The 27670-nt window shown below is 39.4% G+C and overlaps 2 protein-coding genes across 2 annotated transcripts in view; both read right to left on the bottom strand.

Annotated features, from left to right (window-relative positions):
• MAB21L3 (mab-21 like 3) overlaps positions 1 to 15655 on the bottom strand; it is a 35672-nt gene extending 20017 nt beyond the window's left edge. Inside the window, exon 1 of the mRNA XM_035540576.2 lies at positions 15585 to 15655. The gene's annotated coding sequence lies outside the window, so the exon portion shown is untranslated. The remainder of the gene's footprint in view (positions 1 to 15584) is intronic.
• The window catches only part of SLC22A15 (solute carrier family 22 member 15), a 32567-nt gene continuing 20091 nt past the window's right edge, over positions 15195 to 27670 (bottom strand). Inside the window, exons 6-12 of the mRNA XM_035540667.1 lie at positions 27308 to 27523; positions 26480 to 26620; positions 25610 to 25695; positions 23370 to 23490; positions 22396 to 22468; positions 18792 to 18980; positions 15195 to 15667 (exon numbers count right to left, since the gene is read on the bottom strand). Coding sequence (XP_035396560.1) covers positions 15581 to 15667; positions 18792 to 18980; positions 22396 to 22468; positions 23370 to 23490; positions 25610 to 25695; positions 26480 to 26620; positions 27308 to 27523 — 913 coding nt within the window. The 3' untranslated portion in view covers positions 15195 to 15580. The remainder of the gene's footprint in view (positions 15668 to 18791; positions 18981 to 22395; positions 22469 to 23369; positions 23491 to 25609; positions 25696 to 26479; positions 26621 to 27307; positions 27524 to 27670) is intronic.

Raw genomic sequence — 27670 nt, 5'->3', positions numbered from 1 at the left:
CTGTTTTATACATCATTAAACTACAGTGACAGATCTATTGTTTCAATCAGGATGTCCCATCATCTTGAAAAGCTACCTGTAGCCAACATTCATAATATCAGGAGCCTTCCAGCACTTATTTATATGCATAGGTAAATGAACTGAATGCCAAAAAGGAAGTATTCAACACCAAGAAACTCTCACTGATTTAAACACATGGTTGGGAGAATTGCATCTGGAGGAAACATGGTGTTTGGCAGAGCACAGTGCAACTGGAAAAACACTTAGCACTAGAAGTCATGGCAGGTGAGAAAAAGCTGCCTCACTTTTGATCTCGGCATAGGTTTGCTGAGCTCTTGGTAGACTGATTATTTTCAATTGTCAAGAAAGAGATTTAAAATCTAGAGGCACAGTAACTCTGGAACAGACAGACCACAGCCACAATTTAAAACACCCAAAACAATAAGCACATTTCTAATGATGCTCTGTCTATATGAGGGGCTGAATCAGACTGGGCCACAGCACTTCCAGGAGCTGGTATTTTTTCTGTGGCTGCCCTCCAGAGCACAAACAATGTTAGCTTGTATTATTTTTACACTTTATGGTTGTGTCCAAATTGACCTGATTCAGAACTTATTGCTTGTGTCTGTGGCAGTTTGAAGCAAATTGAATAAATCACCAGTGCTAAATGAGAACAGTCACTCCCAACACAAACTCACTTGGGAAAGAGAGACTCAGATTGGCATCCCTGTTTATGTGCTTCATCCAGTGACTGATCATTAAAAAATGTGTTCACTGAAGCCAGAACTAGAAACTAGGCTTCATACCTCAGCGGCAAGTGACAGCTACATGGCCATGAGATCTATTGCTTTCTCTAGATGAAAATAGAATTATTCCAGAATAAACAGGTCAGCTTCAGCAAGCAGGTGGGAAGGGTCCCCAGGCTCAAAAAGTCTGGTCCTTGGGAGCTACTTCTGGATGCTGGGAGGTGTATTTGTGTGGGAGGCGGGGCTCAGGTGAAAAACAAAACAAAAAGGAATGAAGAGGGCTGGACCACCACACTCAGCACGTGCTTTAACAACATTAAAGCATCTGTGGTTTTGTACAACCTTGTTAGCAGTATGGGCTGATCTACAATAAAAGCTGTCTGATCAAACTTCTCAGCTTGTGTCACATCGTACAGCTAATAAATATCAAACACACAACTAGTGAGCAATCCCCAGGATGTTAACTTGGATGCTGCATTGTATTTTGAGGCTAACATGGCACTGAGAACAGGGTGGAAAAGGAAAGCTGAAGAAGCAACCAGAATAGCTTAGGGAGCGACTGAAGAAAAGCACAGGGAAAGGACCAGACAACTGCATGTTTTGGATGGAAAGAAGAGAGGGGAGGGGAGAAGAGGATCATTAAGAAGCTTTATAGTGTGAGGGCCCTGAGGGAAACAGCTGCCAGGAGGGAACAATAAAATACAGACAAGAATGAGAGCACCAGCGGAAGTGAGAAAGAGATGCACTTTATTAGAAGGACGATACATGTACCACAAAGTAGATCAAGAGATTCAGCAGACAAACTGCAGCGAGAACCAGCCTTGTCTGAGAAACTATCTCAACAGAGGCTTCAGTCAAGTCTTATCAAAGGGTTTCTACACAGATCAGACCATGACCTGCATTGCTACACACTCCAGTTCCAGTCACTGGAAAACAAGCTAACAGCCTCCAGCCCATGCTGTGTATTGCAAATACTGGTTATCTTTTTCATTGGTAACTTCTAAAAAATTGTCATCAAGAGCACGCAGCAAAAGGGGGAATGCAATCACATTTTTTAAGCAAACACTTCCTCCTCTACTTCAGACCATAAAACTATACAGCTCCAAGCTAATCCCCATAATCAGCTGCCCAGCCCCTTCCACTTTATTGGCTGCTTTGTGCAGTCAAAGCCAAATTGCCAAAGGGCAAAGGGTCAATCATTTGCGCTGCATCTGCTCCAGGCAGTGTTAGGACACAGGGTAGATATTTAGGGCTAGAACTAGTTAAATGCAGATTCAGAGCACTGAAAGCAGGGACTGGGGAGGAAAAACAATCCTGGCATAAAAGCACTGCAAACATGCAGAAAAAGTTGCACGGCTAGGCTATCGAGTGACAGGAGAAAGCCATCTCTTTGCTCCTTGGGCTTTTCTGGAGAGAGGGAAGGGGATGGCAGATGCATGTGTGTTGGGAAGGGGTGGTGTTTATGAGGAGAAGCAAGGTAAATAAAGCTACCAGTTGTCTAGTAAGAGAGGGAAGGGCTGTTTCTCCACCTTGCTGAGATTGGGCCAAAAGGGAAGAGGAAGGAGAGCAGCATTTATAGGAGCACGGGGTCATTCTGTCCCTGGTAGCAAGAACTGGACAAGAAAGGTCTCATTTGAAAAGGTTCAGAAAACTTCTACTGCTTTCACTGCAACAAACAAGAACAAACATCTGCAGCTATAATTCAATGTTTTTGAAGAGGTAAGGGACTCTCAGTTCAAGCAACCCAATGTCCCTCAGAAAAGGCCACAGTTGTGAGCACGGCTTTCTCCTACCCTTGTGCATATTGTTTCTGAAAGCCACACCATCCCAAAAGTTTACCCTTCCTCTACATACCATGCAGGGATTAAAGCATTCAAGATTAAATTCCTAGAAATTCTCAGTTTCTTTGTAACATCATGCCAACTTCAGTAAAGATGCACCCGCCCAGCATCATCAGCGTAAACACTCGTTGAACATAACCCGTGATCCATATAAATTGCATTGGCTCAGATTTATAGATGAGAGTGAAGGATTGTAGAAAGCAGCAAACTTGGTGAGAAAAAGTGACTTACCCAGAGCTGGTGCCAATTTCAGCTCTAGTACTCAAAGGTTTTGTTCTAATCAGCACACTAGCAACGTATGTGTTGGCAGGGCTTGCAGAGGGTTGAGCAGATTTTTCTCCACTTCCTTTAACAAGCTATTAATCAAACATTTCAATGTGAATATCAAACCAGAGAGAATGCCTGATCCAAACAGAAAAAGGGCTTGGGCAAGTGCCTGACTCCTGCAGCTATTTAACATACAACAGGGTGGGTATTTGGCATCTACTGCAAATATATCTATGAGCCAGGATACTTAATACAAGTATACTTAAACACAAGGAGCCAGTTTCACTATTACAGGAAAACAAAGGTGACTGCAGAGCAGGAAGCTGACACTGTAAAAACTTGCAGGCTCAAGCTGGCAGGGCAGGTCTCCACAAAGGGCAATGCAGGCACACTGAAGAATTGAGGCCTACTGCCTTCCTGTTACACAAGGGAGCTCTGTACTGGTCCTGATTTGGCTCCTTGATGTAACCAGAGGCAGAATACTTGCTTTCTCTGACAGTTTCTACTTTTTGCTTGACCTTTGAGTTGGGAACATAGTGAGTTATATCTGGGGAAAAGGGAGAAGCCATCAGTCGTGCTAGGAACTGTGCAGAGGTACTATGTACTATATGGCGTACCCACCATCCAAAATGAGGTGGACAAGTCCCACCAAACCCAAGTACTACTAAAAGCATTGTGAGGATACACATATTTACAGATCTTGGAAGAAGGAGCACTTGGTCAAGAGAGGCATCATCCTGCGCTGAACAACTTTCTTTACCAGAAGTTTTTACTTGCGCAAAGCATCTATATGCTGCTCATGCTTGTTTCTCTGCTTAGATTAGGCATACCCACAGGACAACTCTTTCACTACATTAGTAAAGGTGTCACTTTCCACTGTCATGGCTGGTAACCAGAGCAGCTGGAAGATCAGAATCAGGAGTCTGGGGTATGCTCATACTGCAAGATGCAGCACCTGAGAGCTACCTACGGACGCTCCTAAATAAAGTAAACAAACATTAGAGCACTCCAGCTCTGGGATTTGGTCCACAGCTCGATCTATAGCTGAACTAAAATAAAGCTGAACTAGACTTTCAATAGTTTCTAAACTTGCAAACTTCCAAGTAAACCCATCTGCATGGCTCAGTCAGCCTTCCCTTTGATGAGTCCTCATGACATTCCTCATTGTAGCTTTGCCAAGGCACTGCATGGATTATACAAAGTGCAGAGAAATGAACAAAATTGCCCACTTATAGCTGCAGAACAGATTGCAGGATTGTCATATCTTAGCTATCTCAGTAGCAAAAACATGGAAGGGAAAATGAGATCAAAAGGAATGCTAATCTTTTTTTCTAGTGCATATTACCCTCTCCCTCCCCCAAATGGCAGTAAAACTGATCAGTTGCATCTTCATCATCATTAGAAAAAGAAAAGGCAAGAATAAATCATCCATGAACCACTTTTTCAAAGTTTGATATAGTATTATATGCTGTTGCCAAGTTTGATCAATAAGAAGTTGAAATTTCCCCCTCCTCCCTGCAGCAAGGATTGTTCATTGAAGATGCTCCGAAGTAATAGAGCAGGATTAGAGACTTACTCACCAAGACAGAGAGAATTTGGCCACAAGTGTTTTTCTTGTGTAACCAAGAAGATGCAAAATGACAATGCTGGAAAAGGCAGAGCAGAGTCTCCCCCACAAGCACGCTGCTGGGAAATACTCTATTACTCTAGCAGAAGTCTACTTTGGTTGAACTTCAGTTAAACTTGAACCTAGTGTTTTGAAGGACTGAGTATTTTTACCTGATAGCAGCTTGGTAGCTGCTAGGCAATACTTACTCCTGTCATCACAATTTATACCAGTACTGGCTCTCATTGCCAACCAAGAAGCATCCCTACCAAAACGTCCCTGACTCACAGGACAGCACTTCAGTTCCACACCGCCCATTTGATGGCTTCCAGAGATGTTTTCCCCTTACCACCATGAAAAATTATGGACAGCAGAAGCATCTCAAAAAAAAAAAAAAAAAAAAAAAAAGCAAAGGCTAGAGCTAACAACTAAAAACCAAAACACGGCCACATGAACCACAGTCTTTTTCACGTGTAACTTGCACCCCCTTCCCCCATTCTTGGTCTCATCCTGTTTTTCTTATCTTGGCCCAGCAAACAGTACAACACAATTGCTCAGTAGTTAAACAGGCTCCAGTTAGGGCAAGATAAAGCCAGTTCCCATACAATGCCTAGGAAAGTAAGGCTGTGTTTAATGGCAGCCCAACTTGGCAGTTCCAAAAGAAATGTACGTCAATGCAAATGAAATTTGCAAACCCTGCCCAAGTGTTGGTGTAAAAGTAAATAATCCCAAAGGCTGCTCACATAAGCATTCCATATTCTCACCAGGCTGTCCATAGATGACAACCAGCCACCTTTCAGGCCAGTAGTTCCCTACATATGTAGTTGAAGTGTGTTTGAGAGAGGGGAAACAACAAATTTGAATGGCTATGGGAACTGAGCACGTAACTAGACACCTTTGAAAATCAGGTATTTCAATCAGTTCCATGGTGAAACAGCAGCAAAAGTGAGAACAAAAGTAAAACCCTATGCATCTCAAGTACCAGAAATAAGAGTAAAGTTCACAAGAATTGGAAATAAGAGTAAAAAACAGCTTGTCTGGTAACTTTAGATCAAAGAGTGAGCAATTCAGGTATTTTTAGATACTGGTATATGTCTCAGATTCTAATCATTAATTTTGGAAAGGGCGATGAAGAAAACATTTAAGAGTTCAAAGTCTTAATACCTTGTGCAAAGTTTCATGAGCTTCTAAGTAGTGTGACAGATGTTTTTCTTTTAATAGCAAGCGATACAAAAGCAAGGGATGCTTTTGCACTGGTCTGTGAACAGAGTCTGGCTGGATTATTGTTCATAGTTTAATTTTGAGGAAGAGTAAAATGTAACATAACAGAAGGCCCGGTGATGTTATCTACCATGTAGACCACCTGCTTTCTTTAGTGTATACACTTTAAAATACTGATACATGAAGTGCTCTGGCATCTGCTCAAGTCACTAGCTATTTAAGGAGAATCTTTAAATTCATGATGAATATGCAAAGGTATGAAAGCCCTGTTAACCAGCACTTTAAAACAGAGCACTGATCCCCATTTCCCACAGTCCTATTTATTCACATAGTATTAATTTACTGGACAGGAAATGTACTTAAGCTATTTATCACCTCACTTCCAGTTAACGAAAACAAAAGTTCAAATTCTGCCATTCCCAAGAGGTTTAGGTAGAGCCCCTGAGGACAGGGGGGGCTATGTTTTCTTGCATTTGCATAGCCCTTTAAAGAAGGGGTGTAAATGTCAACTACTGTTTGTGAGCACTCCTCCAGTAAAAGTGTTAGTAGCAACAACAACAGATATTTTTGTTATGTTAAGCCCCCAAAGTGTTTCCTGTCTTTCAACATCAATCAGCACAACTGAAGCCAGTAGTAAACTGATTCTCACATTCCACTGGTGCCAGTTTTTGTTAGAAATGATTTGTGATAGATATAGTGGAATATATTGATTAGTACTGACAGTCCCAGTTTCCCGGGCGCTTTGTAGAGCTGCCATTCCAAACTGACCTGCTTTCCACCTTGTCAATTTTCTTCTGCAGTGTCCATCATAAATATCTACTCTATTATGAGATAGATTTAATCCCCTCCAGAAAACAAAACAAAAGGGTCAGGCAAGTAAAGTCAGTACAATAAAATAGGTTTGCAGTGTTCCAAAAGAATTTGTTTTTATTGAGAAATTTTTGTGTCAGGGGAAGAAAAGGCACAAAATAAGTTACAAAGACATTATATGAAATGTATGAGTCAGAGGCAGTCTCAGAGCTGTTACAAGTCACCTAAAAGTTGGCTTTCCAACATAGATTAGCCTCTACAAAAATATTACAAGAATAAGTTTATTTCAAATGATCAAAATCATTCAGACATTAACTGAGAACAAACACCAGCAATATTAAGTTTTGACTAAATTCACCTGGGTTTACCATTATCTACCTCCCTAACTTGGAAGAAATATATCACTGGAAAATATGTAATATTATAGGATTACTTTTTTTTTTTTTTTAAGCAACTCATAAAATAAAACCCTGATAGTTACCTTTTGTTCCTCCAGTGAAGTACACTACACATGGGTAAGGCAGTATGCATAGTAATTACATCAAGAAAACAAAATAGGTAAGTGCAATTAATCTAAATATTTCTACATTTGTTGCTATGGTCCCTCACCTAGTGCAAAAAAAATCTTAAAAAGAGATGGACCCAACAACTGTTCACAGAATATATGGATATACCACCATAAAAGTTCTGTTGCGGAAAAGCCTTTGTTTTCAGTTGTGACTTCTCAGACCAAGTATTCTTAACACACAGATTTTTCATCAGTACAACTCTGAATTAAAAACAGCACACTAATACAGCTAAAGTACCTTGAAATTTCTCAGTCCTCGTTTTAATGTCAGAAGGCTAATAACACTCAGCATTCAACTCATCCGAATTAAATATCTAAAAATACACGCACCAGCTATATACAACTTGTTTCACTGCTGCAAACAAAAATCAATTTCCTGTATTCCCACTTTCCCGTTACTCAGCTCTGAGCTGACCACGACTTTTTTTTTTTTTTTTTACTGTTGGTTCAAACTGAACTGTGGCATAAGGAAAGTTTACGAGGCCTACAAGATAGAGACTATTGAAAGATTTGATTTCATGATGATGAAGGCTTGAGCAAAAATAAAGAAGTTTACCCCTTTGGCTGCTCCTCTGGTTAAATGGAGATCTAAGATCTGTCTTCTGAAATCACTGAGGATACAAACATGTCACCAGACACAGAACTTGGCAATAAGTGTCTGATTTTATCCTTAGGATTTTCATTTACTTGACCTAAGACAACAGTAACACAAGGGGAATACAGTACCAAGTTCTGCTCACGGAAACTGTCAGCCCTGCAAGGTCTTCATTCACAAGGAAACCCTGTACTGTAATGCATTAGACATACCTGTCAGGGTTTTGGTAGTGGAGGGGTGGCAGGGTGTCCTCTGTGGGAGGAGGTCAGGGTCTGTCCTGTGCTGGTCCGAGCCATCTCAGCAACAGGCAGCACAACAATCACACAACGGCTGAGGTTGGAAGGGACCTCTGGAGATCATCTTGTCCTACCTCCCTGCTGAAGCATGGTCACCGAACTAATTGCCCAGAACCTCATCCCAGATGGCTTCTGAACATTGCCAAGGACTCCACAAACTCCCTGGGTAACCTGTGCCAATGTGATTGGTCATCCTCACAGTAAAAAAAAAAAGTGCTTCCCTGTGCCCACAGATCCTCCTGCCTTTGGTTTGTGCCCATTGCCTCTTAGGGACAGGGGCACTGACCCACTGCACCCCAACACTGTGGCCAGTCAGAGTCTGACATATCTGCAAAAGCAGATTTTAAAAAGGGCAGTAAATGCCAAGAGATAGTGTTATAGAAGGAGGAGGAGAAAAACAGAGGACCATGCCAGCACAGGAGGAGGCGAGAGGGTAGACAGCTGAGAAGGAGAAATGCCAAAGCAAAATGTAGCCTGAGCAGGGGCTGAGAGGAGACTCAGAAGGAGATACAACTCTAAAGAGATTTCAGCCAGTGAAGAAACCCACACCAGAGCAGCTGAGTAAGAAACAAGGAGCAACAAAAAAACAGACAGTACAACGTGCTGATCCCAGTCTCCTGGCCCAAATGTTGTCTTGCTGAAGGGCCTGAGAGTAACAGTCAGCCAAAGGATTTGAGACCCCCCCGCCCAATTAAAAACCCTTTAATTGGCAGTAAATTAAATTGATTAAAACTCCCCAACTCAAAACAACTTGTTGCATGCAAGAAAATCTCCTCAACTGAGGTTAGTATAAGATTAAGGGCTTTCTAGCCTTTCAAAAAAGCAAACAGTGCACACAAGTGAACCCATAATCTAAGGGTATAATCATTCATCTCCTTCAGAAATATAATTTAAAGGCCTTTTAAATTTAGCTTGAAGTAAAACTTTAAAACCTACAAATCTTCCCTCTGTTTAAACCATGGATTACTACAAAAATAAAAAAATGGAAGTTTCATAGTTTCCTAAAAATCAAATAAGAAATTGACGAAAAAAATCAACATAAGGAGGTAGTTTAAAAAACAAAATAACCAGATACAAGAAGGAAAGGTAGTGCAATAGAGGCATTCATATGAAAAATATACTTCTGATTTCTACATGACATTCAAATTTTTAACAAGAAAAAAAAGAAAATCTTTATTACTTTGGGGAGTGAGGAGCAGCTAGTACTCAAAACCAGTCATTTAGAGGCATACTAGAAGCCACAGCAACCACGATAAATACTTTTATTACAACTCACTCAGTCATCTGCTCTACATAATAACACTTTTAATCCGTTTGCAACAGATTTTTCCTGCAAACTGCTATCAGAAATGCCTGTCTCCCAATCAAATTTCCATCATTTTAAAACATTTTATTTGAACACAGATGCTCCAGATGCTTCTATCAGGCCATCCTTAAGGAAATATAACTGCTTCAGTATTGACATAAAAGATTTTCTTAATGCCATATTTTTTGCCTGCTGAAGCAGGTATAATGTAAGCATCTCAGGTGTGGTGGTAGGCACCAACTTGTATGCAAAAGACCTCTTCCCTTACAAACTTTTTGTAAATGAGGATGAATAAATAGTTATTTAAACATAAGCTTACTGAATAATGAGAGGACCCTGACACCTCACGGTCCCACTTCATTCTGCACACACATCAGGGAACACAAATTGCTTCTTTTAAACCACTCTTGAGGGCAGCCACTTCCCGCTACATAAGCTTTTACTGTCTTGTCTATCTGCTGTCAAACAATCGGCCATGATAGGGCTGACTTGCATCAAATTTTGTAGTTGTAAGAGGGAGTTAAACTCTAGACATTATTACTTAGCAATGCTTCAAAGTGATTTTTATAAAAATATGCTACATTCTATGAAGCTCCAGACAAGTCATTATTAGTAATGCTAATTTGTAAGGCTGATTAATGAACTAAAATTCAATGTGCAGTTTTTACCAGGTTTTATCAGTCTTTGAGTTGGCATTTGCAACTCAGAAGCAAACAGGCTCTGCAGAGTTCTCTAATGGCCACATGGTGTAGATTCTGCATGTTCTACAAATCCTACACTTTTTCCCCCAGAAATAAGCTACTTAAGTGAATTGAGTAACGGAAGACAAGCAAACAAAGGTAACTCTGTCCCTAAACCTCTGGAGATGCTTGTAAATACCAGTTTTAGCAGGTTGCATGGAATAATGCCACATAAACAAAGCTAGAACTAGTTTTGGACCATTACTTTCCAGCAAAAGCTGTCTTCGGCACTTACATCATCCAATTCTATGATGTTACTTTAAACATAGTCCCCGTATCAAGTTGATTGAGGAAGTTAAAAAAAAGCCTTTTATAAAACAGGCATTTGCAATAAACTAAAGCAGAAAAATCCACTCCCTATTAGGCAAGAGCTTTCTTCAAGATGACAGAAGAAGCCAGTAGTACCAAAAGAGATGAGAAAGTTCAGTAAATTTAGACTGCCAGGATGAAAATTTTATACAGCTCTATTAGACTTAAATAACTGTAGCACCAGGATAATCTCAAGGCTACCACAAACTGCACAAGGCATTATAAATACATGGCATGAAAAAATTCTGTAGAAATTTATTCACCCTCCATTCTACACTTGGAGGTTTCCTTATGTTGGTCTTTCCTCCACATGATACATCCCATAGCAAGATACAAACAATGAGACTCAAAATACAGCTATACTCAAGTCTCCTGTTTGGTAAACAGCTAAATATAGACATTTCTGACACAGGCATTGAGTGTGTCAGGCCAGACTTCTACCTTCAAATGACAGTACTGCTCATAGGCTTTTCTGACATATTTACTGCCAGGCTCACAACTTGCATGCACAGATGCCTAGATTCAGACGTGTTTCAAAGAGCATGATTAAAGAAGCTTTAAGAGTGGAGGAAAAGGCATAATTAGCACACCACCCTTCAGCTGAAACAAAATACTGACCAAATCTACATTTGGAGATTACACAGAAAACTCTTGTTCATGAGTTTTAGCTCAACGTTTCCATTAGCATGCTCTAGGAAAAGAGTTTGTTCCTCATTTTCCCTTCTTCTTCAGTAGAAAAAAAAAATCTCTCTTGCATACTGTTTTGATATGCTTAGACAAAACGTGCTGGAAAACATACAGCTAAACTGCATTTCCCACAGTCCTGCAAGGGGTATTCCACTAACCTCAGTACAGCCATACAGCCTGGAAACTCTGTCATGGAATATGTCATGATCTGCACTGTGAGCAGATCAGCATGTGGCTACAACCCTTACTGATTGGACTGTAACTAAGGTGGCAACTAGCTACAACCTGCCCCATGTTAATTATATCTCTTTGGAGTCACATGTAGCCCTCCTTTAACACAGACCTTCTGAGTTTGTGGTGTTTAAGGATATCTCAGTTTATGAGCAACTTCCAGACCCTAAAAGGAGAGCACTTGTTTTCAGGGGACCTAGTTTAAAAAAAAAAAAAAAAAAAAAAAAAAAAAAAAAAAAAAAAAGAAGCAGCATCAGATCACTTCCCCGTTCTATTCTTTCCAGGCTAACAAAAATAGGTAGTAAAATCCTTTTAGAAGGCTGAAGTATTACTTCACAAGAAGTTAGGTGACAGAACTGGATCAAATGTTCCTAATGTTCCTGTCTTTCTAAAGTGAAGCTAGTGTATGTATTAAGTGATGCCCAGTTATCCAGTATTCTCCATTAGAGGGCTTTACAAATTTTAGTAATTTTAATCGTAAGCCATTAAATACCAAAGCTGAGTCCAAAAGAAAACTGAAATGTGTCACACGTTGCCTTGATCAAAAGTAGTGTTTCATCATTAAAGCAGCCATGCTAAACAAAGTTGACATTAGATGGAAGTGATGAAACTAGTGTCCCTAACAGGACATCCTGGAACCAACGCTAGCTCTGAAAGGAGCTTCAAGTCAACACAAACAGCAAGAAGGGTATTTTAGCAGCTACTATCCTATACTTTCTCTTACCCTTGCCCTAAAGCATTTCTGTTGAATCCTCTATTCCTCTATTCTTTCAACTCCCTCTGGCTAATTCTCTTCTATGCTGTCTCACGTGACTTGTCACTCCCCTTCACTCCTAGCTGTATTCAGGTATCACTTGTGAGCTCCCCAGATAACAGAATTCCAATTCTGTCTCAGGTGAGACATGCTTAAGATGTAACTAATCAGCACCTCTCTCATCTCTAGCACAATCTAAGTGAGTTGGCTGAAAAAAAAAAAAAAAAAAAAGACAACTGCAAAACCTAAGGAATACAAGGAAGGAATTACCATCTTGGAGGTCGGTATCCTAGTGCTTGCACATCACAAAAACCAGTTAACAGGGCAGAATACTTAATACACAAGGCTATTCTAACAAGTGTGAAACAAAATTGTCATGCTTCACTCAACTACAGCAAAAATATTGTGTTTCAGACTCTTAGCATTACTATACATCATAAGCATATATAACTAGTGCTGCATCAGTTCTCCAGTAGCTCCACAGGGCAAACTTACTGCCCAAACACAGATTTTTAAATGGGCCTATGCAGACTGCTTAAATACAAACTTTAAATATATATAAATATAATCACCAATATATATATAACCATTTAAATAACAAGTCACAAGCTCCCTGACCTTCCGACTTGGGCTTGTAAGTAACATAGTTGTGAAACCTGTAACAGCAAGCACTGTCTGATTAAAGAACTTCTGCTTAGCAATAATGTTCCACCTGAGTACAGAAAAATGCTGACCACATGGGCTACAAAGGACTGCGCAGCATCTCTCCCCAGTGAAAGCTACATATAGCACAAGTATCTCAATAATATAATGTCTTACACTCCCTGGGAAGAAAAAAAGTGATCCTACAGATTCCTGTATCAGGCGGCCAGTTTTATAAAATAAAGGTCTGAAAAATTAAATGCATCTAACTGATTTGGACTTGAGGACACAAAAGGAGGGCGGCAAGTGATCATAGCACAGTTGATCATACATAGCGGCAAGTGATCATACATAGTTGATCTCCAGGAGTGATTCCTTCCTATAAAACTGATGAATTGATTGGTCAGGAAGAGTAACAGTAGAAAGCCCCTACAGTTGACAAAAAAAGCCACCTTTTAAAATTCCATAGGTGCAAACATGGGACAGATTTGAGGTTTAAAAAAAGTGCAATTTTTATGAAAAAATGAAGATGTTTTCTTCACTCTTGTTTTGGCAATTTTACCTCTATATTTAGAATATAAAAGTGCATGAGTAGAGAGGTAAGTTTGATTATAAATTGAAGACTGTCATAAAATGCAGCTCAGATCCTGCAATGATCTCCCCACCTGAACAGTTACACCCTACTGTTCTAATGAAAGCTATGTTGAGGTGTCCCATGGCATGACTAGGATCTCCAGTAGCTGGTGACACTAAAACTATGGAGGGAGGAAAGCTAACAGTTCCTGTCTGCTTCTCCAGGAACTTAACTCTATCAACTATCCAAGGAGGGAAAATAAGTATCAATATCCCCCCTCACCCCCAAACAAACAAAAAAGTTGAGTCTTGACAGCAAGGTAATACTGACAGGCTTACCACCATTTGCCTTAGTTAAGCAGGTTTTATATCTTTAGAAATCAAACACCAAAATCAGTTACTTTTTCCAGCTGTCCATAATTAAAAATGTGAATGCAAAATTAAAAGTATCTTTGAACACATTTAAACACCCCAAGAATTTCCAAGTACCTTATTTTGAGCAATTTTCTTGCACACAGAACAGCCAAATAAGGCAGAAAGAATATCCGACTGGGTTTAAGAGTGCCCTCTTGCATCTACAAGAACTACGCAACAATCTGGAAGAAAAAGTGAAGACTGTAAGCAGGAATTCTTCAAATAAAGCTCCTAACAGGCAAAAATCACAATACTGACACCTTGTGCACTGGGAGTAAAGTTCCCTGCTTTGCTCATAGACAATGCCTGGACCAAGTACTGATCAAGTGGGAGTAGTGCATGCTTGAATCTGTAGTCTCTAGGCTGCCCGCTGCACCAAGCAGCATAGTTGGACTTTGCTCAGTACTACAGTTCCCAATGAACAAAGTTCAAGCAGCTAGCTGTAAACTTCAGATACTGTTTAGTTTCACTTCCTTTCAGAGTAAATGGAATTTCCCAGTTTAACTGGCATAAATTCAGCAGACAGCTTTTCTCTGATTTTTTTTTTTTTTAATCCAGCACTCACTGAAATGGCTAGCAAGGCTGGCAACTACTTGCAGTCACTATGCAGCAGGCACTTCACTAGGAACTCCAAGTATAAAAGCTATCAAACATTTTAAGGAAACCAATCTTAATAAATAGCAAGCCACAGGTTAGAGAATGAAGATGATAATGTAATCAAGAAAGCTGAATCTTCCTAAGGCCTCACTGTTGTAGTCACAACATCTCCTTTATTCCTGTTTCAAGATTCCATACACTTCTAACAAAGAAGCTCAGTGTAAACAGGAGAATGAAGTTGTCTTCCTCAGCAAGGTCAAGTAATCAAGTAAATGCTGGCTTAAAGAGTTTCAAAACTTTATCAAACACAAAAATTTAGATTCTAGCAGCTTTCTGGCAATAATCCTACAAAATGTAATAGCAGCCCACAGTTTCTCTTATCACTTCAGAGTTGAGTTTCTTACAGAAATAAAAACACAAATTGGTCCACATAAATGAGCTACATATTCTAACACACACCTCACATTACACAGTATGTGATAAACACCTCAGCCGTGTCCCATTCATGAAATTATATCCTTTAGCAGATTTACTTCACCGAACAGGCAGAGAAGTTGCTGAGCTTCAGTATTTACGGCAAAGTGAGGACAAAGTTAAAGTAGGCAAAACTATGGAACAGCAGTTTTAAGATGTGAGGAACATGTGGCAAATTTATGCATAAGACAGCCCAAGAAAATGTTTGGTGGATTAAAAGGTGAGAGAAACCAGCAACATCCTTTATGTCTGCAGACTTTGTGGCTGCTCTTTCCAGAAGTCCCTTCTCCCAGCCTTCCATCATCACAAAGTTCACACACAGATCATGACTAACCAGCTGCACCCTGTAACTCTGTACAGGTGTTGGTGTACAGAAAGAGAAACCGTATGTTCACAGTTGCCTCTCCACAACTCAATATGTGGAACCCATTTTAACATAAAATTTCTAGAGTTTGCTCTCACTGGGGTAGCACACAGCACAGCGTGACCCCTTTCACTCTACCAAAGTAAAACAGTGGACATTTTCAAATTTATCAATTTATGCTGACTCAAAACCAACCACCTTGAAAAGAAAACGTGTATGCTGATGATCTGCCCAAACAGTGGATAATTTCCTAGGCTTCAGAAATGCATCATCCTTCTCTTGCTCTCTCACCTGGCTTCAAATGTAAACTGTGCATTCTTATTCTGTCCTACAAGAATTTGAATGGCTGTCTTGTATGAAGAGTATCAGTGGTGTAATTAATCTGAACAGTACTCAAGCTCTCCTCCTAATCAGGAAAGACAAAGGCATTTGCCCAGTTACATTCCCTGACAGATGGTCCCCATAACTCTCGTCTTAGAGCTGGACTGACTGGACAAGTAAGAAAAGGTATGAAAACAGGTCAGTGTTTCTTCTTTTCATTACTTGATCATATGCGTCTCTTCATCAGCATCATAAAACTCCTCATCTTCACTTCCACTTCCTGCAGAATTGTCCTTGTCTCCAGACTAGAAAGAAAAATGAAGTAATTCGTTAATGCAGAAGCCATCAAATCAATCTCAAAATATTAGAGCATGAAACATTATACGTATGTTGAAATGCTGGTAGATAAAAAGAAAAGACAGGGCAAATCACTATTAAAACTTCGTGAATTAAGATTTGTTTGAGCTCTTGGTTTTTCAAAATCTCTTGGAAAGAGATGGGCTTCTACTAGATGGACTTTCTTGGTTCTATCAGTACACTAGAGACAATACAAGCAGGAGAGAAAGTGTCTAGGACGGCTTTTTTCATTTAAGTCTAAGGTCCATACTCCCTGGTGAGCTACTGGAATCAGAGGCTCAGAACACAATGATTAATTGAGGATGGAGAAACTTACCTAATCAAGTACTATTTCATGTGTAGTATGTGCATTTTATTATGAAAGTTTAAGTCAAAAAGATCCCCTTCTAGTTCTAATCAAAGGTGTTATGGAAAAGGAAAAAAACATTACCAGTTAGCATGTGCAGAAAATAAACTCTTTGATATAGGTATATTTACTCCAGCCAGAGTCTTTTCAGCAACGTAATTTATACCATATACCCAAACTGAAGTCAACTATTATAGCTAATTCATTTTTATTTGGTCAGAAATTTAATTTTTCCATGAAACCAACGTGGACTATCCAAGGTAAAAAGAGCCCATTGCCAGTATGAATTCCATTTAGTTTAAATGAGTATTTAGGATTTTTTCCAGTATGCTTACATCCATTTTAAGACTTCTGTCTGCCTAATCATATGCAAAGAAGGGTGAGAGGGAAGGTGAAAAATAGAAAAATGGAAATCATATCCCTGACTGACAGAACCACACAAGCAAAATCTGTATCTTTAGATCTGTCTTCAGTGTAGATTTGCTACAGCAATGTGCGTTAACTGCAAAAGAATTTCAAACAGTTCGAGCACTAGGAACTGTCAGAAGATATAAAGGGAATCATGTTACGCTTTTCTCTGAATTTCTAAAATTATTTGAGGAGAGTCAGATTATCACTGGATGCTGTCCAACTTGAATATCACATTTATGTATGTTAACAGGGAGAAAACATCCATTTCAGGCAACCAGAATGCATGTTATCCTGAAAGTGGTACAAAAGGACAATGGATTCCACAGGGGAAATTCAGGGTATGCCAAATAAATTCTACAGCTTTCTTACAGCGGCTTCATAAGACCTCTCCATGGCTTTGTCAAATAGGGTTAATGTTTAACAGCTTTCCATTTTATCAGCGCTTTCTTTGTTGTAGCTTTAAAATAAATCCTTAACGTGCCACAGACATTCCAGATATAACTTTACTGAAGTTACAGTATTACTCCAGACCTGCACCTGGCTCTTCTGTTTCTCATTTGGATTCAATCATTTTAGGTCATCTAGGGAAAAGTCTGAAGAGCACTGAAGAGCACTGTCAATTTTTTTTTTGTGGATCTTGGTCAGGTTGGGATTTTTAAAAAGCCTGCAGAAATGCAAACAGGGAAGATTTAACCTGAAAAGACTGCTTGATGCAAGTGAACCAAGTTGGGTGCACACTGATAGATAGATGTGTAACACTGGTCACCCCTAAGGGTGATACTGACCTTACTTGGTTAAAAGGGAAAAGCATGATTTTTCTCTCCTCTAAGTTAAAATAACTGCGCTGCTTGCTAGAATTGCTTTTTGTTAGTAAGCCATCTGCAATGTTAAGATGTAATAATAATGTAATTACCAAAATAATAGCTGGTATAAACTTGATGTAAAGGTATATGATAGATTTGTGTTGGCAGCAAGAATATGAAGCCATAACAAGTTACCCAGTATGGTTAAAGATGTTTATAAAATGTGCGTGTCATTAATGGTTACAGGTCTACCTCTTTCAAGCTTTCTTCAAGGGGGCTTTTGACACTAAACTGCTGTCCTTTCAAGAATTATTAAAGCTAAATTTGGTAAATAAGGCAACATGTTGAAGCCTGTCAAAGGAAGAAACTGTTCTGATTCTAGAAGTTAGTTTTACTCTGCCTCCTAATTTCTGTGAAAATAAATCTATGACTACCTGCAAATCTCAGACTGCTTTACTAAAAATTAAGTAACTGAAAGTAAAATTTATTATACAGTCCTGTCTCTTATCAACTTAACAGGACAAGCAACATTTTGATATGAAAAGAGCTGACCTTCAAATCTTCTGATCACTTCAGTTTTTACTCATTCACTGATACTTAGAATTTTGAGACCAGGATTTAAACATGAAGATAATACCCACATGCAAACACCCACTTCCTAATTTCTAGCTACTTCTCTCTAGTCCCACATCATTCACAGAAAAACAAAGTAAAAAACCTCTACAGGACAGGAAAAATGCATCCATCTTAATTTTGTCAAACTCCCAGACACTTCTTAAGTTTAAAGTGAAGAGACAAACACACAGTCAAGGAGACTTAACTGAAGAACATTTTAAATAAAGATTAATAAAGTATTTTAAATACTTTAATAGTTTTAATAGTTAATAGTTTAATAGTTTTATAGTTTAAAATAAAGTATTAAAATAAAGTATTAATAAAGTATTTCTTTATGCTTATACCTGGGAGTTTTGCAGTTCCAGCATATTCAGCTAATCTCATTTCCCAGACTCAACAGTGAGAGAGATCTCAAATTACTCTATCTTTAACCCTTTTAAACCCTTTTAGTGTCTCTTGGGCAGACCCAACAACTGACGCTGTAGAACAGCCAGTGCAGGTCAGAACAGAAGTACAGCATGCTGCCTTTGAGAAGAGTCCATCACAAATGGATGTCTCAAAAACTTCAATGGCCAGCTTTGTATGAAGGCATGCTGCAGCAATCCATCGTAGATTACAGAAGCACAGATATCACCAAGTCCTTTATCCCAAAGGAAACAACTGTAAGCTTCTGGGCTTGAAGGGATAAACTAACCCACCTATGTTTCAGCCTGCATTCCCATGGAACATTTCAGATGTGATGGTAAAATTACTAAACCACCTCCTGTATCTCCTTGGGATCTATCCTCCACAGGCCAAGAATCACTGTCCTAGTGTATTTAGAGTGGCATATTCAAGCTGACAGCTGAAATAAATATGACAGATAAATACCAGGAAAAAAAAAAAAAAAGAATATACCTGTGAGCCATCTAGGGCTTGCAATGACATGGCTTCATCCCCCAGCCTCCAGTACGAGCACACCTGCAGGTCTGAAATTGTTTCTAGCAAAGGGCTGTTTAAGGTCTCCGGCAACAATAAACTTAGGAGCCCAGACAAAAGACCAGTTGCTCCAAATACAATGTAAGGCAGAGACCACTGTACAGATTTCTGTAAACAAGAGCAGAGAGAGAGGGAGTTAAGTAGAGGTTGGTTCCCTGTAGCTCATACTGCATATTTAAACAGTCAACCTTTACAACCATTTCATGTGGCAGCAGTGATGAAATTAAAGTTTTCAGGAATATAATGAATTCATAACTTTGAAACCATGAGTTCATATTCAACTCAACTAAGTTGAACATGAGCCATCATTGTGCCCTTGCTGCAAAGAAGGCTAGTGGTATCCTGGATTGAGGGAGATGTTCTTTTCCCTCTAACTCAGCACTGGTGAGGCCACACCTGGACTCCTGTGTCCAGTTCTGAGCTCTCCAGCATAAGAGATAAGGACATACTAGAAAGAGCCCAGCAGAGGGCCACAAATGTGATTAATGTACTGAAGCATTTCACATGAGGAATAGGTGAGAAGGCAGGGTCTGTTTAGCCTAGAGAAGGCTCAGAGTGGACCTTATTGATGTATATAAATATCTGCAGGGAGGATGCAAAGAGAATGGAGCCAGGCTCTTTCCAGTGGTGCCCAGTGATGGGGCAAGCATCAATGGGCACAAACAGAAACCCAGGAGGTTCCATCTGAGCATAGGAAAACACTCGTACTATGAGGGTGACTGAGCACCAGCACAGGTTGCCCAGAGAGGTTGTAAAGTCTCCAGCCTTGGAGATAATCCAAAGCTGTTCAGACACAGCCCTGGCAAGTGGCTCTAGGTGATCCTGTTTGAGCTGGGGATTTAAAGAATCATAGAAGCCTCTATGTGTGTTTGCAGCCCAGAAAGCCAATCGTAACCCGGGCTGCATCAAAAAAAGTGTGTCCAGCAGGTCAAGGGAGGTGATTTTCCTCCTCTACTCAGTTCTTGTGAGACCCCACCTGGAGTACTACGTTCAGCTCTGGGGCCTCCAGCACAAGAAAGACATGGACCTATTAGAGCAAGTCCAGAGGAGGGCCATCAAGGGCAATCAAAGGGCTGGAGCACCTCTCCTATGAAGGCAGGCTGAGGGAGTTGGGGTTGTTCAGCCTGGAGAAGAGAAGGCTCTGGGGAGACTTTATAGTGGCCTTCCAGTATCTAAAGGGGGCCTACAGGAAAGCTGGGGAGGGACACTTTGCAGGGAGTGTTGGATGAAGCTTTGAGCAACCTACTTGAGTGGAAAGTGTCCCTGCCCATGGTGGGTGTGGGGGGGTGTCATAATTACCTGATCTTTACGGCCCCTTCCAACCCAAACTGTTCTATGATTCTACAGAGAAAATTAACTCTATCCCAGACAAAACCATCGATACTATCAGAGCCACACAGATTTTGAGATGGACTTTAAAAGGAATGCCTGCTGAATCCATACGCAATTCTTATCCATAAAGCATACTCTTTAAACAAAGGCAACACCACTTTGTAGTAGGGAGATGTATCACACAAACAAAGACGAGCTGGTTAGAAGAGATCTCTGGACAACATCTAGCCTAACCACCAATTCAAAGCAGGGCTACAGCCAGCACTACGCCAGGCTACACAAAGCTATGGTTGACCAAGTATTGAAAAACTCCAAAGATGGAGATTCCACCCCTTGAGCAGGCTGTTCTAGGGCTACATTAAGCCTCTCAGGAAAAAAAGGTTTTCCAAGTTTCTTGTCTGTAACCCTCAAATCACAGCTTGTGTCCATTGATCCTTGCTGAACAATTTTACACTAGTGGAAGTTTGTCTCAGACCAAATAAGCACAACTCTCTCAAGCTTTCATCTGAAGACATGCACTCTAGGCCCCAACCATCTTAGCTGCCCTCCACTGGACTCTCCCCATAATTTTTTTTCCATATCCTTCTAGAACTGGGAGGGAACCTGAACTTCATCTGTGGGCCATGGACTGATGTAGTTCAGTGTGAAGTTTGCCTCTTTACAATGAGACTCCCATTTAATTTGTCATCCCATCGTAGTTCCTGGGTCTCTTCCAGAAAAGCTGCTACTCATCCAGTTGGTTCCTAGCCTGCATAAAACCATGTGATTAGTCCACACCAAAAACAGAATTTTCCACTTCTTGTCGGCATTCATGGGGATTCTGTATTTATGCTCCTTGCTACTTTTAGCTTCAACTGAGCTTTGGCCTTCCTGTCATCACCCCTGACAGCTTAAGCAATGTTTGCACTCCACCTTTGATGCCTGACCCTCTTTTCATGTTTTGTTACAACCACAACTACACTTAGTACAGCTGTGTGCAAAGCTACAAGTCATTCACAATACTGTGCCAAAATGTATACATTCACTTTTAGAAGAACACTGAAGGCTCATGAAAAAAAATCCAGGAGTATAACCGTTTTAAAACACTCATCCCCAGACAAAAGCTACTGAGAAATGCATTAAAATAGTTGAAGAAACTCTAAATAAAAACTTAATTCATTCCTCAAATCAACATTACTTTGTTTTTTAAACACACCTATTTTGATTTTCATTGGACCCCTTCAGAACATGATGATCCAAGATTTGTCTTCTTCAGTGACAAACTTCCACTAGATAAAACATAATGGATCCCCTGACTGCTACATAAAAGCAGTATATTAGCTCTGCTTGGGAAACTTGCACTTGCCTTGTCTTTGCCTTTTGTAGCCCTGGAGATGCTGTACTCTCACCTACCCCATATGTCATTCTACAGAACAAAAGGTCCGATGTACTCATTTACCCTTTTGCCAGCCCTCTGCCTGACATAGTAAGATGGCAGATGGCACAGAGGAAAGTTATTTCATGTGAAGTCTGTCACATTAAAGGAATTCGCACTTGACCTTACCAAGCAGTGTGTCAAAGAAACTTGCATTCTTTTACCTGCATATATACATGTCTATAAACAGAGGAAAGCATGTATCATCCTCATGTTTGGTTCTTGAGCATTTCTCTTTGCCTGGACAGGCCACTGTGAAGTTTGTGCCCAGAAGCCTTAGAGGTATCTCAGGTCTCCAAAACAGCATCTTCCTTCATTTAAAGAAACCATTTTGCTGATGATTATAATTCACAGATATTCAATGAAGTGAAGGTAAAATTATTTTCTTTTCAGAAATATGAGTTTGAGAAGGGCATTGAGTCTTTATGCTTTATCGTCTTGATGCAGTTATTCTTTTAACCACCTTTTTTTTTTATTGTCGGCTTATTGTTTAAAATAGGAATCATCAATTTGGTATTTTCAAATGACAATATTGCTGAAGTCCACTGTAAGTCCCAAAATTCTTATAGGGCTAAAACATCTTCTGAACTAAATACTGGGATTTTCTAATTACAGATTACATCCTTATGTCTTTAGTCTACCATGATACTGCCAAGACATTCAATTTACAGATCTTAGTATATATAATTTACCCCAAATATTCCCACTTCTGCAAGCTTCTGATGCATCAGAGCCACAGAACAAAAATATTTAGAACAGTGAGAAGTTCAGACAAACCAATGAAGGGACAAAAGGAGCAATGATTCCACCAACACGGGAAAACATGGAGCAGGCACCCATTCCAACATTCCTAAGAAAAAAGCAAAAATCATTAATCAATGACATTTGTATAGGATGAGCTAGGACTTAAGAAGGGTAAGAAGTTGCAAGTGCAAGAAAGGACTTAATCAGCCAGAAGCCTCACTCATGACCCTGACCTCAATAACTGGCAACAAAAGATGAAATGTAACTGAAAACATCTGAAGACAGGAATTAAAACATTAAAACATATGATTGGAGAGAAGCACAAATACCCTGCAAATTCAGAATTCTAACGTATGTCCACATATAAAGAGACAAAGCGTGATTTCAGTCAACACATCTCATCTCATCTCTGCCTGAAACTTTGGCTGAATTCCTCTATCCAAATCAGCTGATCTGCCCACTCACAAAAAAAAAAAAAAACACCACAGGATTAGTTTCAACCCATATAATAGGTGCTTTTGTCTACTTGGTCACCACAAGCACAGGGCACTTCTTCCTCTGAATCATCAAGCTACGTTTATAAAGCTTATTGACAGGTCATCTGCAGCATTGTTGGTTAACCAAGCATGAACATTTAAGAGACGTCTTGTTTATAAAGCACTGAGAAACCTACAGATATCACTCATTAAAAAGAATGATAAACAACTGTATTGTTATCCTCACAAGTGGAGAGAGGGCTGTGAGCATACCAAGCATCTAAGAGGGTTATTTTACTGTTACAGAGAATATGGTTATGCTGAAGAGAACACTACAGATTTGAGGGAGACAGAGGTGAGGAGAGGATAAGGGAAGAAGTTTAGTATACAAGACTCTACAGATAAACATTGTATGTTAAATGAACATCTCAAAATAAAAGGGACACTTGATAGAAAAAAAGCAAGGCAAGTAAAAGGTGATCCCAACATAAGAACCAGAAAAATGAAGGCCTTAAAATTAACTTGCATTACCTGATCACTGTGGGATAAAGTTCTGATGTGTAGATATAGACGATGTTAAATGCAGCACTGATCGTCAGTTTTCCCAACAAAGAAAGAGAGCGACTGTTCACCACTGCAAACACTCCAGTATCTGAAAGAGAAAACGTGATCTTCGTAATGCTTTGGGACACTGAATTACATCTCAGTAATCACTTCAATCATACAAAAGTATGAAGCAAAACAGAATCTATTGAAGAATCTGCTATGGCAGGCAAGCATTTTTCTATTAAAGACCAGTATTTGTTGGAGGTGATTTGTACCTTCAGGAGAACTCTCAAAACTCAAGAGAATCCAAGGAGCCTTCTTTTAGGCAGCAGTGGCAGAAGTCATCCAACAAAATTTATATTCTGTGTCTACGGATTTATTTTCTTTATCTGTGCAATTGAATTTGTACAAAGAGGAAAAACTCTCCATAAAACACACCATGAAAAAGCAACTAAAAAGCACATTTTAAATGAATTGCAGACTTGTTACTAGCCCAACATTATTTCCATTTTATCAAATAAAAGCCAACAGGAAAAAAATGGATTAAATGACAGAACAGTCCCAGAGACTACGGTATTGAACTATTGCTCAAGACCAGAAAAAAAAGAGGTTTTTGTTGTTTCCTTGTCCTCACTGTTATAATCAGAGACATCTCTGCAGAGTTAAAATCCTAAATGAAGACTGTATTAGAATGTCAAATTTTACAAATGCAAGATAAAAATCCTATAAACATAACAAAAGCTGAAACAAAACAAAAAAGAAACAATGAAAATCCCACACATTTTCTGGTCTACCATTAATAATCTACTATATCAGCTCCATTGGCAAGTTGAAGAAAAGAATGACAGACACTAAAAAAAAAAAAAAAAAAACTTGGCCACTTAACGTAACTAGAACCCTATTCAGTCATAGTTATATATCGCACTATGATAACATGCTTTCTAACATGATTACTTCAGAAGAAAAAAAACAAGAGACAGGAAGATGCCATACAGAACCATACCAAATATCCCATCCAGCTCAGAGTTTTGTCAGAGTGGCTAATGATTATGAGCTTACACCTGGTACATCAGAAGACATTAAATGGCTAACAAGAAAGACTATAGAATAAGCTGTTACTGCCTTGAACAAATAGTGCTTAGTAAGGAGAGTGGTGCTTGCTTCTGGCAAGCTAAGAAGCTGCTAAGCTTCTTAGACGTTTTGTTCCTGTCTGACTTTGGCAGTTCAGCACACAGGTGGTTTCTTGAAGTCCAGCAGTTCTATCCTCTTAAAAATCTTTCTTTACACAAGTTCTAAAGGGAGCTTGGATCGAAATGCAGAAACTACTCGATGATTGGCACCAGCCTAACAAGGGTATCTCTAATGTCTGGGCTCTAGCATCTGGAATATTTCTGGGAACTTGAGTTGCACAATTCTCTGAAAATGTTTTACCTATTATATTCACTGCCATCTACAGCTAGTTATTTATGTGGACAACAAGAGCATGCGTGATTAATCTTTTTAAATCATGCTAGTTTCAAATACTAGAAGCATTTTCACTCATTGTGACTGTTACACATGCACAAATATTACAAGCTGACATGAATTTATGTACCTCACTTTCAAAGAAAAGCTGTTCACTGTACTACTGTGTTTCTATCATTTTGAAAAACATGAAAACCAAGAAATGAACATTAGTGCCTTTAGAAAAAATACATTGAATTTAAGACCTCTTGCTTCAGAAGATTTTCAGAATGCTCTCTGAACTACATGTTATGTAGCCACATTACTAAAACCACAATCACATCCTTCTGAAACATTACAGAGCAGTGAGGAAAAGATGTAAACTCATCCTCCCTTAATTCGCTTCTTAGAATCTTTTGACATTGGTCTTTCACTTGGAGTCACACAAGTTGCATGGGTACTGTTTATACTGACAGATTCATAGCTAATGAAGATATTCCAAGAAACATCATTCAGAAACACTGGACAGGATTGACTGATGTGATTAAAAGTGTAAGTCAGAATCCAAAAACAAGTTAAAATCCACACCTTTTCAACAAGCATTTCTTAAGATCTTAGGAAGGCTGCTGCTTATTCTATGAGTTAGCTTCTCTGGCTTTAAAATTGCAGACTCGCATGTGGTATAAGCCTAACACTCTGACAACAAACAAATTCTTAGGCTGTGGGATGAGGAGTTTTGCAACTTCTTACAAAGTACTCCAAAAACAAAAGGAAACATTTACCTTTCTTTTTAGGAAGAAACATGACAATAAGACAAGCCAATCCTCCCAGGAACAGAAATGCACTCAATGTTCGCTTTCGACCAAACCTGATGTCCAAAAAGGGATAACCAGTGAGTCCTCTAAATTCATGTTCTCTCTTCATTTGCAGCCAGAAATGCTGAATGCCATCTCCCACAAACACTTCCTCTCTCACTGTTTTTAAACAAATTGCTGCTGCTCTCATCAAAATGAGCACTGAGAAAGTTTCATGCAGTGGCTGACAATCTAGGATTTTGATTTCATTCCCACTGTGTGTATGTATGTAAAGCTGCTCAAGAGACATGAAGAAAAGAGACTGGCAGGTTAATTCCACAAAAAAATGAAAGACATTGTCTAGAGTACCATGAATCAGGAAAAGGCTAGGTATCAGACTCAACAGCTCTGCTCACAGATCCACACACACAGCAGCTATTACATGGCACCACACAACAGTTTCTGCTGAGTTTAGTTACAACTTTGACCTAACAGTGAGAATGGGAATTACAAGACAGAGGTGAAAAGAATGCCATCTTGTGTTAGCACAGAGTCAGCACAGCTAGGTTTGACATAGCCTCATCTTTGAACCAAATTTAGACAACTTGTTAACAATAAAATGAGCTGCTGAGAAAAAGTTAAGCTGTCATTAAACTGTTACTAGATGTAATTATCTATCAGTGGCACTTTCAAGTTTAAAAAAAAAAAAAAGGATTTCTTAGGAGTATATACTGAACTACTAAAATTGAAGCATGAAGCTCCATACTGTGGATATAGAATAGGGGAGACAATATGCATCAAACTTACAAGAGAAAAAAACAAAAAACAAAAAACACATTAACAGAATTTCATACTTACCATTTTTGGTTAATCAAGTAAATACAGATTGGGTATGCTGGGATTTCTATCAACCCTGAAAGGGCTAAATTGGCATAAATACTTCCACCTAAGTCACCTACATTAAGGGTAAGACCATAGTAAACCAAGCTGCACACAAACCTGTAAAAGAGAAGAAAAAATTAATATCAGAGCTGTATCTTTGACTGCCATATCAAGGCACTGCTCAGGCACAACGCAGTATAGAATATATTTAGTATTTCAGATAATAGGTCTAAATTTCTTCTGCCTTCCTTTAATTTCTATACTCTAGCACACTTTTATTCATTCTCGAATTCTGATTTTTCATATTTCTTTTGTAACCCTGACTGGCTGACTTCTCTACAGAGATGAAAAGAACAGGTCGCTAACTCATTCTGCAGGAAATCATCAAGGCAATCTTCTAACTTTCATTTATGGAACAAAAAATGACTATTCTGCACTAAGAATTTAGAAAAGCAACAAGAATGTAGCACTACACTTCCTGCTGACAAAATAATGCCTTTTTTCTTAATACATCCTCCCTCAAGAATACGCATTATAAAAGCAACTGTGTACAGCAATGCCAGAGGACTTGCATACCCTATCATACCTCTACTTCAAAGCGGCAGCAAAAAAAACTCAGGGCTGGTAGAACTCCCCAAAACACAACAGGTACTTTTGGAGAGTTACATTTCTGGTAGCAAATAGTGTAATGGGTTCCTGCTCCATATTACAACTGCTAGCCCTGGCAACAACTGGTAGCGCTTTCTCTTAAGAAAATACACACAGTCATTAGACATTGCTGGGCCTACAAAGTATTTTAAGTACCAGGTGAACATCATGATCAGTGTGCGTCCCAAGAGAATCCTGTGTCGGAACAGATCCAAGAAACTGCCAGCCTCTCTGGGGCTTCTCTCTGCTGGGAGTTTTAATGAAAAAGCGTACTTCTGCTTGCGGTTCTTCTTTGCAATGAGGTAGAGGGCATCTTCTGCTTCATTCAGCCGGCCTTGTGAGTATAGCCAGCGGGGGGACTCTGGAATGAATCTGTAACACACAGTTTCTGATTTTAAAATAAGTGTATCATAAATATATATATATATATATATATACACACACACACACACATATATACATCAGAGACAGCTTTAGGGCTTTTCTGTTCTACATTGCTAGGCTTGCCTATGGAAATAA

Source organism: Cygnus atratus, chromosome 1 (assembly GCF_013377495.2).
Source record: "Cygnus atratus isolate AKBS03 ecotype Queensland, Australia chromosome 1, CAtr_DNAZoo_HiC_assembly, whole genome shotgun sequence".
Lineage (NCBI taxonomy): Eukaryota > Metazoa > Chordata > Aves > Anseriformes > Anatidae > Cygnus > Cygnus atratus.
The sequence above is the reverse complement of the archived record's forward strand: the minus strand, read 5'-3'. Positions and strand labels throughout refer to the sequence as shown.